At 43.6% G+C, this 17,284-nt stretch overlaps 3 protein-coding genes across 13 annotated transcripts in view; 1 reads left to right on the forward strand and 2 right to left on the reverse strand.

Annotated features, from left to right (window-relative positions):
- Positions 1 to 8,459, reverse strand: part of basp1 (brain abundant, membrane attached signal protein 1) — a 41,288-nt gene extending 32,829 nt beyond the window's left edge. Inside the window, exon 1 of the mRNA XM_026313794.2 lies at positions 8,214 to 8,459. Coding sequence (XP_026169579.1) covers positions 8,214 to 8,362 — 149 coding nt within the window. The 5' untranslated portion in view covers positions 8,363 to 8,459. The remainder of the gene's footprint in view (positions 1 to 8,213) is intronic.
- Positions 1 to 17,284, reverse strand: part of LOC113134345 (zinc finger protein 62 homolog) — a 757,491-nt gene that overhangs the window by 569,570 nt on the left and 170,637 nt on the right. The window lies entirely within an intron of this gene.
- The window catches only part of myo10 (myosin X), an 87,380-nt gene continuing 70,960 nt past the window's right edge, over positions 865 to 17,284 (forward strand). The window contains exon 1 of one of the 2 annotated variants that reach the window (XM_026313668.2): positions 865 to 994. Coding sequence is in view for 1 of the 2 variants with exons in the window: in XM_026313667.2 (XP_026169452.1) it covers positions 14,673 to 14,693 (21 nt within the window). In the remaining variant the exon portion in view is untranslated. Of the gene's footprint in view, positions 995 to 14,261; positions 14,694 to 17,284 lie in introns of those variants that run through there. The other variant, XM_026313667.2, reaches the window with a different exon arrangement.

Consider the following 17,284-nt stretch of genomic DNA (forward strand, 5'->3'; position numbering starts at 1 on the left):
AGACAGGAGATGAGAATACAAGATGCTGATTAGATGGAAAAAGGCTCAGTTTAACGTTTCAGCTGCAGAAGTATGACCTGCAAGACACAGTTTCTGAATTTCTTACATGAACATGACAGCGTTCTCATTGGAATGCGTTTGTGTTCACTTCATGAATGTAGGTTCAGAGTTCACTCTTCTTTTAGCTCTGGTTTGGTCTCCACCATCTTCTGAGAAAGATAGTTGGCTCTTCAGCTGCTAGATGCAAGTTAGCATTTAGAAATTGCTAATTAGCATGAAGTACAGCTGAGGCTCATGGGGAAAATGAAGTATTTGGTCATAAATATAAATGGTAATGCTGGAGGAAGAATGGCAGGTTCACCAAAGTTACTGCAGCTTCTTTTAGAGCATTCTCTCAGAAATATGAATGTTCATCAGATTTACGGTTGCACTGTGATACATTGGTTTGTTCATACTGATTCATGCCACATGCTTGAATTGGGACAGTGCAGCAGTTAATAATTGACTGCATACAATATCAGAAGTGTCTCCACAGAACCTGTGAAATCAGGAGCCAGGAATGTCATAGATTCTTTTGTTTTTCTCAGGATTTGCTGCTCTTTACCTGCTGTGTATATTCAGAGTAGGAGGAAAAAAACTCCCTTGAATTCAAAGCCAGAGTTATTATTTAACAGAATCACAAATCCCTGTAAAAACATTACTGATTTGCAAGCACCAGCACTGAAGTAATTGGGAAAAAAAAATTGCGATACTCCCACAATCTGTTCCTGTGTCTTTGTACTTTCAACTAACAGGTGCAGATTTTCTGAGTCTATTAAAATCTCATCACTAGTAAAACGTATCATTGCCTGCTCTGCTTCTCGGATGAATCGTCTCCCCCACAGATAAGAGACCAAGTTGGTGGAAGAAATTTGTCTGGATTGTGGCTTTATCTGCCCCCGTCAAATGATTTCAAACCCACAAGGACGACTGAGGGTGTGAGTGAGTGGATTTGGTGAGTTTGCTGAGTTCACCCCCCCCGCTGGGGTACATATCAGATATCGTTGTCGCTTTTGGTTTGCGCTGTAATTTCCTGGAAGACGAGGCACGATGTGACAGATGGTGCTCATGGTGAAAGTGCTGCTGAGGACGAGGACATGTTGCACCGCTGTCAAACCTCCGGCAGGACCGGAGCAGGCGGGGACATGAAGAGCACCCAGCCGTCACTCCCACTTTTCTTTTTTTTTTGCTCCAGAAACTTTGACACGTCAAACCCTGGGTCAAATACACTACTTAAGCATTTGTAAACTCATGTTAGCCATGCTGTCATCTGCCTGATTTCAACATATATGTTACGGATAAAATGTTGGACTTCATTTTTTAAAGCTGCATTGTCGCCCACAAATTGCCCCCATCACTTTATTCCCTGTGTCCCTGAGTCGTGTTTGTGTTCACCGGATAAACGTAAATCCAGCCTGCACCTGGTTTGTTCTGTCTATAGAGTAACTAAAGGCCTGTACCCAAAAAGGTTCATCTTCATTTTTGCAGTTAAGGAAAGTGACTGTAACTACCTTTAGTCAATTATTGTACTTAAGTACAGTATGGAGGTACTTGTACTTTACTTGAGTATTTTAATTTTGTGCTACTTCATCCTTGGACTTAATTTCAGAGTCAAACCTTGTACTTTTTCCTGCTGATAACTTTAGTTCCTTGTCAGAATCAGGTGGATCCAACAAAATACAGACTGATCATCAAACTTTATTGATCCCTGGTGGGAAATTCCCAAGATACCCAGCAGTATGGAAAGTACTTCAAATTAGAAGTATATAAGGTAGTTAACGTCAGCTACCCAGCAGTATGGAAAGTACTTCAAATTAGAAGTATATAAGGTAGTTAACGTCAGCTACCCAGCGGTGTATAAAGTACTTCAAATTAGAAGTATATAAGGTAGTTAACGTCAGCTACCCAGCGGTATGGAAAGTACTTCAAATTAGAAGTATATAAGGTAGTTAACGTCAGCTACCCAGCGGTGTATAAAGTACTTCAAATTAGAAGTATATAAGGTAGTTAACGTCAGCTACCCAGCAGTATGGAAAGTACTTCAAATTAGAAGTATATAAGGTAGTTAACGTCAGCTACCCAGCGGTGTATAAAGTACTTCAAATTAGAAGTATATAAGGTAGTTAACGTCAGCTACCCAGCAGTATATAAAGTACTTCAAATTAGAAGTATATAAGGTAGTTAACGTCAGCTACCCAGCGGAACATAAAGTACTTCAAATTAGAAGTATATAAGGTAGTTAACGTCAGCTACCCAGCGGTACATAAAGTACTTCAAATTAGAAGTATATAAGGTAGTTAACGTCAGCTACCCAGCGGTATATGAAGTACTTCAAATTAGAAGTACATAAGGTAGTTAACGTCAGCTACCCAACGGTATATAAAGTACTTCAAATTAGAAGTATATAAGGTAGTTAACGTCAGCTACCCAGCGGTATATAAAGTACTTCAAATTAGAAGTATATAAGGTAGTTAACGTCAGCTACCCAGCGGTACATAAAGTACTTCAGATTAGAAGTATATAAGGTAGTTAACGTCAGCTACCCAGCGGAACATAAAGTACTTCAAATTAGAAGTATATAAGGTAGTTAACGTCAGCTACCCAGCGGTATATGAAGTACTTCAAATTAGAAGTATATAAGGTAGTTAACGTCAGCTACCCAACGGTATGGAAAGTACTTCAAATTAGAAGTATATAAGGTAGTTAACGTCAGCTACCCAGCGGTATGGAAAGTACTTCAAATTAGAAGTATATAAGGTAGTTAACGTCAGCTACCCAGCGGTATATAAAGTACTTCAAATTAGAAGTACATAAGGTAGTTAACGTCAGCTACCCAGCGGTACATAAAGTACTTCAGATTTGAAGTGTATAAGGTAGTTAACGTCAGCTACCCAGCGGAACATAAAGTACTTCAAATTAGAAGTATATAAGGTAGTTAACGTCAGCTACCCAGCGGTATATGAAGTACTTCAAATTAGAAGTATATAAGGTAGTTAACGTCAGCTACCCAACGGTATGGAAAGTACTTCAAATTAGAAGTATATAAGGTAGTTAACGTCAGCTACCCAGCGGTATGGAAAGTACTTCAAATTAGAAGTATATAAGGTAGTTAACGTCAGCTACCCAGCGGTATGGAAAGTACTTCAAATTAGAAGTATATAAGGTAGTTAACGTCACATTTTTTTGTACAATGTCTTCCCAGACATTTGACTGTTTTCAAACTGACTCAACTTCAACATAAACTGGACCAAAATAAACTTATGAAATGTTTAGAGTCATTAATAAACAGTGTCATGCTTCCTTTGACAGGAAATCTAACTTCCTCATTGCTGTCAGGCCTGAGCACTTATCAGACAGGCACAGTTTGGCTTTATGCATCTTATCAAGTATATCAAGCGTGAATAAATTCTGGTTTCCCTGCAGCTCGACTCTACAGAGCCTGTACTTAACATTTGTACCTACCTTCAGCTGTGAGCTTGTCTGTCAAACATCATAAAACTGCTGCTCCCAGATATTCACTTCCAGTTTCCTTTAGTACAAACAGGAGCTGACTCCTGCCAGTGTTACAACACTGTATAAAATATGAATTTATTAATATGGTGCAGGTACATTTTTTACTGCTGTGATGCCCCATTTATGGCCTTTATTAGACTTAGTTTAGTGGAACTTAGTTGCGTTTTACTGTATGCCTTCTAAGATGATGTCTAGTTGTATTTACATCCATGGAGGAATGAAAACATCAGTCATTCTTCTCTATGATGGAAATGTTGGTAGGTGACCAAATGCTGTATTTTGGACAGACATAAATGAATCTTGCTTGTGGGAAATATAATGGGAGCATCAGTAGAAGCGCGTGGAGTGGATTAAAATATGACTATATGTGTAGTTAACCTCTTAGTCACCCCGCCCCCTTTTTTGCAAATGGCCGACAACACGTAGTTAAATTAAACTAGCTGTTGTTCTTACATTTTAAGAGTTATTTTGACGGCCTTGGTGCCGATTGAAGCAAAAGCGTCCCAGTTTTCTATCGGCGCGCTGTAGAATGTGAAACATGACTCCTCCCCCTCTAGCGTCGAGCGCTGCCTGCCCAGCGTTGTCATGGCAACATTTACAGTAAGGAGGGGCTGCGTTAAAGCCCACTGTTGCGTCATCTGGCACGACTTCCCATATGTTGTTGGATAGGTCTCATCATTGGCTACAAGATGCGTCTGTCACCATTTACGATCCATTTGACTGGCTAATTCTCCTGTCAATCGAAGTTAGAATATGCCTCCTGACTGGGATTTTCTCTGAGGATGTGAATTCTATTGGTTTTACCGTTAGTGACGCTGCGAAACATACAAACACGTTTGATTGAGGCCTCATGTGATTCACAGAAGCTTGCTATGTCAAACTTTATTGAATAAACGGACAAAACAGCCGTAAAACGAAGCGGTTTACGGCTTTTTATGAGGAGGACGATGGATTTATGGATTTACTGTACAATATTACGTCTTTTTGGACTAAAACATTGGTGCACTTTGTTCTATGGATTCTAACGAACAAAACGATATGCGGCACTCCATGTTTGACTACTGATATGAAGTAACACGACAGAAAGGTAAGGAACAGCGTATTGTACTGTATTTGTACTTTTGTTTAAATATTAAGAAACTGTAGTCGCTGTGATTATTCAATCCAAAATTGCTTTATGTCATTTGAATCGTGAGACTTTTAAGGTTTTATTAGACATAACATTTTTTAGACTGTATACACATTTTCCGACGATCTTTTCAGACATATCTGGACATACAAAAATCGGAGCGGATCCGCTCTGGGGTAAGACTAAAATTAATGATGTTGATCTTTGGCATCTAGGCCCAGACCTCATATAAAACACCACACTCACAACACCTGCTCCCTGCACCGCGTAACGTGATCGGCTCCTTTTATGTCACTGAAACGCTACTGAAATCGTGTTATCCCAAAATGAATAATGTCACCTGCTGACTCTCATACTTTTCCAAGTTAAAGCAGACACCGCTCTTATCCCGTCATTTTAACATACTGATACTATGAGACTTTATTGGCAGAATATATTTTGTTCTCAACAGTCAACTGTGTTAAAACGCAACTGTGCCAACTGCACCTATTCCCCACCTTCCTCTGCACACTCCCACACTGTGTGTGCGTTAACACTCAGCAGCTGCAGCCTCACACTGTCCCGCTTCACCTCCTCTGCCGTTAGAAAACGAGCCTCCGTCTGCATCACACGCAGGCTGCTGGTTTAATTAAGACCAACGCTGTGCCGTGTGAAAATGATCCTGTTGATCACATGATTCGCCGGATCCTCGCCACGGAGAGGGAGAGAGGACGAGCGAGATGATGATGACGACGACGACGTGCAATCATATCAATATCCTCACCTCTCACACACACCGTCTAACTTCAAATTATGTAACCAAAAGTATGTGGACACCGTGGATGGATGAATATTGAACAGGCCTACCGGGCACAGGTCCAGGGGTCAGGGGGTCTCCAAGACCAGAGGACAGTAAAGGTGTTAACCTTTTCATTGGAAAGTCAATCAGATGATTACAAACAACACTAAATATGTCAGAGCTGAAAAATGGCTACAGAAAGCCACTAAAACAAAGCAGAGAATGAGAAAAGAGAAAGGGCCCTGAAAAAACCAAACAAGTGAAAAAATAAGCAAAACAACAAGAAAACAGACATTTTGCTTCTTGAAGTATAAGAAGACATGGGGCCCATTGTTATCTACTCCATCCATGGTGGACAAGCGATGTCCACATTTACTGAGTGGACTTTAGCTGCCTGAAACACAAATACTGTCTGGCCAATAGTATTGGGACAGTCCTCCTGGATCCTCAGGTAATTTTGTCCACATACTTTTGACCTAGAATGTACATGAGTGTCAGGCAACAAGAAACACACACACACACACTGCTCATTTTATTTCATCATTACCCTCTCTCTCACTCTCTCACTCTCTCTCTCTCTCTCACACACACACACACACACACACCGAGCAGCCGACAGCGGCGGTAACGGATGAGTCGCTGTCGTAACACCTCATCAGGCTGCTGTTTGGCTCCGTCCACAAGGATGAATGAACGGACTCAGACCTGGATTTATGAGAGCCAATCAGCAGCCAGACAGGAGGGACATGCCGTTACCGTGGTGATCACATAACACAGCTCTATAAGACTACTACTGCTGCAAACAAGCGCCTATGGAGAATGGAAACTATAGTCATATATATACTGGTGTCACACTGATTTCGCCTGAGATTTAGTTTTTTCTAATACGATCCAAATTACTGTGATGACCTTTCACCCAAAGAGAGCTGGGATATCCCATCAGCCTCAGCTGTACTTCGTGCTGGAGCCCATCCATCCATCATCTCTACCTGTTTAAGCAGGTGTAGATGATGGATGGATGGATGATGCAGATTACAGTTGTTTATTGTTTTCCTCTGACAGTATGTAACAGGGTAAACACATATGACAAACAGCCACAGTCACATGGCAGAGTGTGAGCCAATCAGAATGCTCCACACAGCCACATTATTGATGACTTTGTTCTATGTAAATGTTTACTGAACAAAACACTGTGGTATATTGTGATGCTGGGAGTTATGCACCATGTTGGAGATTCATAGGGCGTGTTTGCTCAAAGTGGAGCTGAGTTTAAACCCTACAATGGGATATTTAATGCTCAGTCTGTAGAAATACATGATATTTAATAAGATTATATCTGTCAAATATTATATATCTGTAAACTGGTAATTCTTTCAACAGCATAAAGTACATATTCTTAATTACTGTTCAGTGGAGGATTATCAAAGCAGAGAAAAACACACATCGTATACAACAATTCCACTAAATGTTGAATCCAGCAGAGACATAATCAGTTCTGAAAAATCTGTCACATCCAAAGATATATTTAAATTACAGTGATCAGCAGCTGGAACACAGAACTTTGTATAAAAGATTTAACACTTATTAGAATTCATTTTCACTTCCTCAGCCAATGAGCATCACCATAATCTACTGAACAGGACTACAGCCGAAAGTGGTTTAATTTTGGTACCAGGGCTCCATTCTCTCACACACACACACACACACTGCTCATTTCTATATTCTCTTTTTCTCTTGAATATACAAACACATCAAGACCTGAACCCCCCCCCACATCCTCCTCCTCCTCCTCCTCTTCCTCATCTCTCCCCCATTGATAGGCAAGGTAGCATCTCTCCCATCCCCACCCTACACCCAGTGCGCATGCGTGCCGCGGCAAACAAAGGACCAGGCATTTAGCCGATAGAGGATGGCAAATAAAGTTTGACTCGCTGCACAAAAATCATCCAACGTCGACGCAGCAGCGACACAATCGGACTGAAGGATGAACTTAATAATTGTGAGCAACGCGGGGAGGGGGGAGGTGATGGAGAGGGCGGTCAGGTGCCCCCCAGTCCCCAGATCTCCTCGTCCTCCTGCTCTCAGTGCAGTAAAGCAGATAAAATCACAGGAATATCAATAATTTATCGGAATCATGACATAATCTGGTTAGAGACGGTGCGTGCGTGTGCGTGTGCCAGCTACATGCAGCCTCCACACAGACAAAGAGGTGGGGCGAGCAGCAGAGGGCTCTTCTTATTTCTGGATGTTGAACTGTTTGCTGGCTGCAAATTATGAGGGGAAACGCTCCCGCTTTGCGTTGCCCAGCGGCTTCCGATCATTAAATCATCATAATCAGTTTCAGGGTTATCAATAAATCCTAATCGGTGTGTGAGGAGACGCTCCCGTGCGCATTTTCCCTCAGTAAAAGTGCGAAAACCGAGAATCTGTGTCTGTGCATGAGGCGCGTGTTCCTCCAGACTCACACACCCCTTTTTTTTACAGCTAGTACACATTTTTTCTTCTGGGGAAAAAACGAGGTCAGAACAAGAAGCATGAATTTCTAAATCGTCCAATTCTTCTCGTTTTGGGCTGATTTGTTTTTTTTTCCTGTCAAATCTACCGGAGCTTTTGTCTCATTTCCTACACTCATCCATGCAGCGTGCGTGGAGACATGGGAAAAAGACAAAAGGGGCTAAAAAACAGAAGCACAAAGACCCAAAGCGTTTGTTTGCGGGGAAAAGCAGGAGGGTGAAGCAGCGTGGAGGCTCTTACCGTGTACACTGAAGTTCCGACGCTCCCTCTGCTCTCCGCGCTGTTTCTGCTCGCGTCTGCTCTAATTCTTTGCGGCTTCTCCTGCGCGCCTGGCGGCTTGTGCCTGCTGCACGGTACGGCTCGGCTCCTCCGCCTGCGCGCACACGCATCCATACGTACGTTCACGCGTGTGCATTGTGCACGCAGGCAAGCACAGAGAGCAGACATCCAATTCACACGTTCCTTATGGGAAATGTATTTATTGAGTGTTTTAACACAGACTGTATGGTGACTCCTTTCCCCATAGCTGCCCTGTGCTTGTTGATATTCAGCTCTGTCACTGCAATGTCTAACATTTATCATAGAATGACCACACGCCTCCAACCGGACGTTACTTGGCTCCATAATGTGTATTTTTTACATTTATTCCCTCATTGGGGATTTTTCTAAATACTGCGCACTGGAGCAGACTGTTCATTTTGTCTGCGCTTGTTTCAGTGGAAATACTCCCATGTTCCGTGTCTTCTCAGTTTTATTGGCTCTGCGCGCCCCCTGCCACTCACTGCGCGCACACGTCTCTGGTTCAGCGTGTGGAGGACCCGTTCATAAACTGGATGCGTCGGCGGCGTCTCAGGCCCCGAGTGTTTTCTCTTTATTTCCTTTCAGCTTCAGCTTCTTTTCCGTCTGTGACTGGACAGAACAAATTGTGTTACTGTGGAAATGTCGCCACCTGCAGGTCTGCCCCTGACATTGTCGCGTGTGCTGTGTTTGTGTGAGCAGAGGGTTAACTGACTGACTCTGGACATTATAGCCGTTTTCCGCAGGAGCCCCCTCAGCCGCCACCACGGGAACTGGTTCAGCTCCAGCTGCATTAGCATCGACCTGAGAGCCGAGCAGAGAACCATCTGTGAGCTCAGATGCACTACCAGTCAGAGCTCAGGTCCAGGTCTGAAGCTGAACTGGTCCAAAGTGGTAAAGTGTCAGAAAGTGAAGTGTCAGACATGAGTGATGCTTCCTTCCATCTTTCCTGCAGCAGGAGAAGGAAATGGAGTCTTGGAAATGGATGCAAACAGTTTCCTCCAGGTGTCCCAGCTTTGGCTGAATCCTTCCAACAAACTGTGTGTGTATAAAGACTGGGGTCCATTATTTGGACCATCCAGCCCAGCAGGAAGCAGGACTGGGTCTGGCTGGTCCAGTGAACTAAGGGAGTCAGGATAATGAGGCTGTGGAAGGAAAGAACAAGACGCTCGGCTTCAGATGATGGAACAGCAGCTCAGTCTGCAGACTGTCCAGGTGAAGAGGGAAAGACACCTATGGGTGCTGCACCAACAGGTGCTGTCTGTGCCAACAATGTTAGATTCTGCCACAGGGTGTGAGGCTGCTGGAGGACTCTTAGCTCTCTGTAGGCGATAAAAGCCTTTTCATCCAAAGTTTGAAAACTGTGTTTGTTTAGTGTGATTAACCATCAAAATCCAGATTTATTATGTTCTCCAGTGATAAAAACAAAGAAATGTGCTGCACTAACGGACCTGCTGCCTTGATAAATACCTTAGCAGTAATCATGCATGATCAGTTCATGATCAAATTCAATTGATGTCTATTAAAAATCAGGAATTGTATTAAATGTTTTGGTGTTAATGTTAAAAGTCGAGCCAGTAGCTTTAAAATGTTAAACTCGTACCAATGGAAAATACAGTTTTGTTCTGTGGTTTCGTATTTTCTGTCCTGTGTTACCTACAGTTGGACACTGGATGGCAGCGTTAGCAAAGAATTAACACAGGTCTGTAGTCAAACTGTGGGACTTCAGTTTTCCCACCATTCCTCTGTTTTTGTCTTTTGTTCTGTGAAGTTGCTTCACTGCATTTCAGAGGTTCTGCTGCTCTCTCTTAGAACAGACATAAACCACTTCTTACTGGAGCCAGCGTCAGGTCTTAGGTAACCCCTATACTGCAGGTAAAAGTCATGTCTCTAAAAGTCCAACTTTTTTCAGCTCAGTGACACATCTGCTTTGGACAGAACAGGGTTCACATAATTCAAGCGCTGGAGGATGATGAGGGTTTGGTCCTTCAAATAATTCAAAGGCAGGAAACTGAGTAGAAACAGTTTGACACTATTGCACTTGGTGCTGTGTCTGAGCTACATGTGCTGGACGTGGCTCCATGTCAGAGTCAGTGTCACACCGACTCAGCAGTTTGATATCAGCAGGTCAGGAGGGACTGCGGAGCCACTTCCCCTCCCTCAGCAGGACCAGGACCAGGGAGAGGAGGGGTCTGTTTGTTGTGGAAGAAGCTGTGACCTGGCTGGACCTGACCTGGGCTCAGAGCTGCTGATGTGTGTTCTAAGTTGAACCCACTGCAGAGCCGATGTTGAACTGAATGAAGGTGTCTTTGAGTTGCATTGTGGGAACTGTAGTATCCAGTATTTTGGCTTGACTGGGGTTAGATTGAACCTTATTTGTGTCTTGCTCTTCCCTCAGATATTGGGAAATAAAACACTAAATTCCTGCCCCTGCGGGTTAAGAGATTGTAATAATCTGACAGTATAACAGCAGAACCAGAACCAGAACGGCAGGTCCACTATGGCCAAACATCAAAATGAAAAGCAACAGAAAAATACACACCTGGTTCATAATTTTTCTTCTGCCTGATTTCAGGTCATGAAACTTCCTGCGGGATTTTATCTTTGCATTTATTCCTTCACTCTACCAGCTAAAGGGGAATGTGACATCTAGAGTTTCCCTCTCTGAGCTTGGTTTTGCATTTGCAGCTGAATCATCCGGTTCATGAACATGTTGGATCGAAGAACCTGCCGTGTAGCCCGACAGAAGGATCCACTGAAGTGATGCTATGGCCTGAGGTTAGAAGAAGAAACGTTTCAAAGATCACAGAGTGTAGTTCAAAAGCAGCTTTGAAGCATTTGGTTCTGGTGATGTGGTGAAGACGAGTCGTGGCAGACAAACCGCAGGCAGCCCCATTATTTAAGTAGTAATTATACTGCAGAAATCATCCAGAAGTGTTTTTCATGTATACAGGAATACAGTTGACAAGTAGGCCGCTGTTCTCCGATCATTGTTCTGTTCATGCCTTTTTGATGGACACACGTATCGACACGTTTCTCACTGTGTCATTTCTAAAGAAAGAAATGACGTCAAACTGGAAACGTCACTCCCCTGCTCAGACTTTCACCACCTGTGGTCTCCACGACAACTAGAGGATAAAAACTCCGTTTCGACACAAACTTCACAGCTTCAGTTGAATGTTGCTTCAATTTCAGATGAATTTGGTTTTTAGCCTGTTTCCTCTGAGCTGCAGGCCCGACGGCCAAACCCAAAGGAGACTCTGTCCTTAATGTTAGATACAGACCCACTTTCTAAAAGGACTCAAATAATTGTCTCATCCAAATTCCTCAAGCTTAGCTCAGCTGTAAAATGACATGGCGGCTTTAACTGGGAGGACTTTCTGTCCTTTGCTATATGAGGTTGATTTTACGAGGCCACAGACTCACTGCTGCATCTGTGGAAGATAATATCAGGTGACCGTAAAGAGCACTGATGTTTCAGAGTGTTTGTAGATTGAAGCAGTTTGCTGTTGGTCAGTCGGGGGCTGTTTAACACTTTGCCTTCGATAATTACAGGGAGCTGAAGACTAATTAGTCCAAAGTAATGATCAACTCCCTCCTTTAAGAGTCCTTGAGAAGTTTAAGGTGACTGATTTTCATTTGTAGGGTTTTTGATCCTAGAGAGTAATGTCACCAATATTGATCAATGCTGCCTTCATGCACAGCTTTTCATTACAAATACATGTTACGTGTATATTCACATAACATGCATTTTCACAGGTGTTTGTTGTTTGGTCAGCACCAGTCGTCCCTGCAGCGCGATGCTGATTGGAGGAAGTCTGTTTGGCTTCACCACAGACACGTTCTGCAGGAGGCCCGGCAGAAAAAAAAAACCTCCCGGTGCCGTTATCACGCATCATTTGGAGACGTCTAAAACAGCCACAGGAAATGTTTGTCTTCCTCATCCTGTTTTGGGATGTTTGGAGATTTGGAGCCTCTGGCAAAGAATCAGAGAAGAAGAAACAACAGGCTCCTGCTAATCCTCCAGCACATCTCCACGCTAAGACAGTCAGATCAGCCTGTATCCATTAACAGCTTGAAGCTCTGAAGATTTGACTTTCATGGTCTATGACTGACTAGATAACTATAATCTATAACTTTATTTATAACTTAACGCAACTTTTTTTTTTTAAAACTAAACAACCCCTAACCTGACCTTAACTACAGCATCACTACTATAACTCAGCCTAACTTAAACTAAACTAAAATGAACTGTGGGGGTTCAGACCTGCATTCACAGATGTAGTTTTCATGGGAAAATGAAAAACAAAAAGCCAGTAAGTGGCTCTTGAGTTAATTTATGTCAATAAATACTGATCTGAACTGACAGGTCCAACCTTTACTGAGTGGATTTATCATAATTTTACGACTCACTCAGCAGTTTTTATTTTTTGTTAGCACAGAAGAAAGTGTGGTAAAATTAATTAAGAATCTGAAAATCCTGTAAATAAAAACCAGAACAAGAAATAAGACAATAATCGCCCTGCTGCACATTTCAGCTTTACCTGCAAATCTTAGCTGCTCTTTGCTAAATGCATCGTAGCTGTAAACCTCCTTCAGTCGTATAATCAGTCAGTGTTAAAAACTTGTCACATGGCAAAGTGGTCTCACGCAGACTCAGCACCGACGTGTCACCTCCACAAACCTGAAACACCAAAAGGTCCAGACTGGAAGCAAAGCTGTGACCGGGTTAATTTCAGTTTGACTCTGAATGAGGAATCCTCGGGAAGCGGGAAGACCACCGACACAAGGAGGGAGTGTAACCCTCTTCCAGAGGTCACAGGTCAGAGGTCACAGGTCACTGAGGTGACATAGACGGGTCACCTGTGGAAAGCGGTAATGGGTGGAAAACACAGAGACCAGCTGTGGAAAGCGACCAGTGACTCCAGCTACCTACCTTGAGGTCTCCCGTTACTAATGTGTGCCAGTTTAAATTACCCCATGTGGTTTTCTTTGGTTTGATCTGTGCTTGACTCATTTCCCAGTAAACACTGATTTGATGATTTGTAGGTCAAAGCATGTTTTTCACCTGGGATGGTTTTGGTTAGAAGATCACATGAACAGTTGTTTCAACATCATGTCAGTGACTTTATGATCTGATCTACACGATGAAATAGAAGAAATGGAGATATTGTTGATGAAGTTTAATGAATTTTACACATTTCTAAGCCAGATATTTGAAAAGTAAAGCACCAAAACTCACAGACGTTGTGAAGTGAAGACCTTTGGCTTCTCATCATAGTTAATAGTCAGTGGTAGAGTCTAAGTCCAGGAAACGGTCCAAGGGAATCAGAGGCAGCATAAACACACACATTCAGCAGCAGTGGGTCCTGGCAGGGCTCCGGGGTCAGGGGTCATTCTTTGTGCTGAGTAAGCCGGGCTGCATTCACACACACATTCACCTTGTGTTAAAACAACACAGGCTGTGAACTGATGACAAAACACAGCAGAGGGGTTTGTCATCCTGTGACAGGACTGTGCAACCCTGGAGTTTTCAGGTCTCTGGCTGTGATGAGCTCACGTTAGAAAGTCCAGACATAAAATCTGTGTCACTTTTTTAGACTTTTCTACGATTACATCAAAATACATAAGATTATGATCTGAAAACCATTAATCAATAATATGTTGTATTTTATGAACTTCACATGATTTTAGTGTAAGTGTTTAGTGTTCATCTTAAGAAGAACCAATAGTTAAAAGTGTGTTGTGATAGGTGCAGTTATCCCCCTGACAAGTCAACAGTCACACACACAGTAACTCCAGTCAAATCAAGTACTCGAAAAGTATATTTGATAAATGTACTTAGTTACTTTTCACCGCTGCTTTTGCGCTTTACCTGCAACCTGCACCAGGAGGAGTCCGAGAGGCGGCGCCGCTGCAGCGGGAGGAGCGGACGCTGCCTCGGGAGGTGGAGCTTCGGTGTGAGCCTTGTCCACCGGTGTGACTGACTCACTGAGCGTCTCCAAAGTTGGACCGGGCCGGGACGCTCGTGTTTTGGCTTCTGCTGCACGTTTGACCGGTCAACCACACAAACCAACCACGGAACCAGACGGAGCAGCGGTCGTGACGCACGGAGGCGCACACTGAGAAGTTCGGGCTCCGGCAGGAGAAGACCCGAAAGTTTCTTATTTAAAGGACTCCTGGTGTCTCTGCTGAAGAAGTAACTCCCGATACAAAGAGTACAAGTACTACTGTAGCTCCGCACTGCCTCACTCCTGACACTGTCCTGCAGGAGGAAGTCCACGGACTGAGAGCCGCGGATCTTTTGCTTGGCGTGGAATCACACTAACAACACATGAGTTGGCTCGCTCGGACGCGCGGTTTCCTTACAGTAAATCCTCAGGGATTAAAATAACGAGGACGATGGACAATTTCTTCACGGAGGTAAGAAGTTCCGCTCATGTCTTTCACCGCTTCATTCATGCAACATGCAGAGCACACTGGCCTGCGCCCTTTAGTTATCAAAGTAAAGCATCTTTAAAGCCGTGTGGGCCCAGCATGTCAGCAACAGGACAAATGTTTATGTGCTGAAGTTTCAAAAAGGTCTTGTAAGGTGGTGGAATATGGATCAACACAATGAGGCCAAACTCTGCTGTGTCTTTTTATGAAAAACTGTCTGACTGATTTTATAAAGTCCTAATCTCATGGACCATGCCACACACAGTCCCAGTGAGGCCCCGTAAGGAACATCACAGAGACTGTGCTGGTCTAAGGGGGTCTGGACCGGGTCCCAGTGCATCTGTGGTATTTCCGCACCTCTTTGCTGTTTCCTCCAAGACCACATCTATTAATAGAAGTCTGAAGCAGGCCCTGCAGGAGCTTCGACTGTCCAACCTGATGAATGTCTGCATGACAAAGGACAGTTCATGGTCTTGGGTTTGCAAACCAGCTCATTTCTGAACCTGGTCCTGACTGGGACTCTGTGATACAGTTACAGCTGATCCTCCTTCTGTTAATTTGAAAATAATCTCCGAGGTTCCATTTTGGTTTGTTCTGATTGAGGCAGAAATTAATTTGGAGGTTTGGATCTTCTCAAGTGAGTTTTCCTGTTATTTGCTCATTAGCTTTTGTCTAAAGATGCTTGATCGTTCTGATCAGACATGTAAGTGTTTGTGACGTTATCTTCAGTAAAACACCCTGTGATCATAGCGGGAGCTCAAACAGGGACAGACAAATTCCTCAGCAGCTATTTTCATAATCAGCTGCTGGTTGAAGATGGTTAGTTCCGGCCTGTTGGTTGGGAGGATTTTCTTCTTCTCTTCTCTGCCTTTTGTTATTGTAACCTACATATTTTTGGATTTTGGACTCGGTCACACAAAGCTTTGGATTCTGGGAGATGTTAGTGGGAACTTCTCATGTCAAATGATTAATTGCTTCAGGAGGAAAAAACCTTGGCAGAGAGCGTCCTGTATAAGTAACACAAGTGTCTGGACTTGATCACTTTGTGCTGTAGTTTGTTCTGCTGGTCTAACAGGTGTGTGAACGGCGGCTGCTCTTGGTTCAGGTGGGTTCCTTCTCCACCACAGCCCTGATAATGAACTGTCAGTGGTTTGTCCACGCGCTGTGACTCATGGCTGATACGTTTTCATTCCCTGTGCTCCACATACGCCATCAACACCTACGTGATGACGGCGGCCAGGTGACGGCAGCAGCGCCTGAGTCATCCCTGAGTGTGGAAACCTGTAGTGAAAGTGTGTGTGAGCAGCAGGGCCGACACGTCTCTGACAGACACGTCTCTGACAGACACGCCACTGAAGAGTGTTTTTAAAACCGGTTTCTTTTCAGACAGCGGTGTAACGGTTAGACGGCTGCACAGTTAGAAAACAGGCTACTTCCTGGTTGAGAGATTACCCGCTCTGTGATTGGAGCACATGCATTTTCAAAATCCAAAGGTCATGAGACTCAGCGAGCTGGTTGGTGCCTGTGTCAGGAGGAGCCTGAGCGTTTTCTGTCCTGCAGCAGAGTTTCATGACGAGTGCACGGTACATCTGGCAGCTGAGCTTTTCCCTGGTAGTCTGGGAGAGAGGGGGAATATTTCTGCGTGCCAGAAGCAGGCAGGCGTGCACAGCGGTCTCAAATATCAGCCTGCTCGCCTTTATATCTGCCAGTTAATCGCAGCTGAAACAAAGAGCCCAGTCTCTTTAAGGGAAAGGCCATTTGACAAGCAAGTAAAGCAGCTTCCAGCCGCTGCAGACGGAGGCCAAGCGTTTGAGCAGAGAGGAATGTGGACTGGGAAGGAGCTGAGTGTTTTATATTTATACTGAAGACAGTTTGGATGAGGGCTGGACAAAGACACGCATCAAATCTTCACCTGTCTATAATCTTCAGTCTTCAGTCCTCAGATTTTAACGTTTAGTCCTCAGTTTCCATGTTTTACTAAATGTTCTTTCACTTCAGAAGGTTTTTGAGCATAATCTCCACCTTCACTCTTACCTAAAGACTAAATACTGAAAAACATCACTATTAATACAAGTTTTTATTCTTTACCCATGGTTAAAAATCAAATGCCTCGTTGTTATGAGGTGAAAGGTCAGAGACGCCTCGATTGTTGCGACAGTAAAACAATAATAATTCCCAAACTCCAGAGACGTGTGGATGGTGACACGTCCCTCAGCAGGAGGGCTCCCCTCTCTAATTACTGAGCTGCAGCCAAAACAGTCTGGACCTGAGTCAGAGCAGAGACTATAAATAGGCCAGACTGCACGTTTTCATCACTGGGTTTTCATTTCCAACAACGACCAGAAAGACTTTTTATGCTGTGCAGGTTTTTGTGTGGAAGCTGCCAAGCAGCACTTTCTATAAAGGACACAGATGTGCTAGGAACAGACTCATGTTTGTGTGTATCAGCTTTTTAATCAGTATTTGATTTGGGCAGCTAGACCTGCAGTCCACATCCTCCTTCAGCATGATAAGATAAAATACTGGCAGATTTTCTTTATCTGTTTTAATCACAACAGATCTCTAGAAACCTCAGA

Source organism: Mastacembelus armatus, chromosome 17 (genome assembly GCF_900324485.2).
Source record: "Mastacembelus armatus chromosome 17, fMasArm1.2, whole genome shotgun sequence".
Taxonomy (NCBI): Eukaryota; Metazoa; Chordata; class Actinopteri; order Synbranchiformes; family Mastacembelidae; genus Mastacembelus; species Mastacembelus armatus.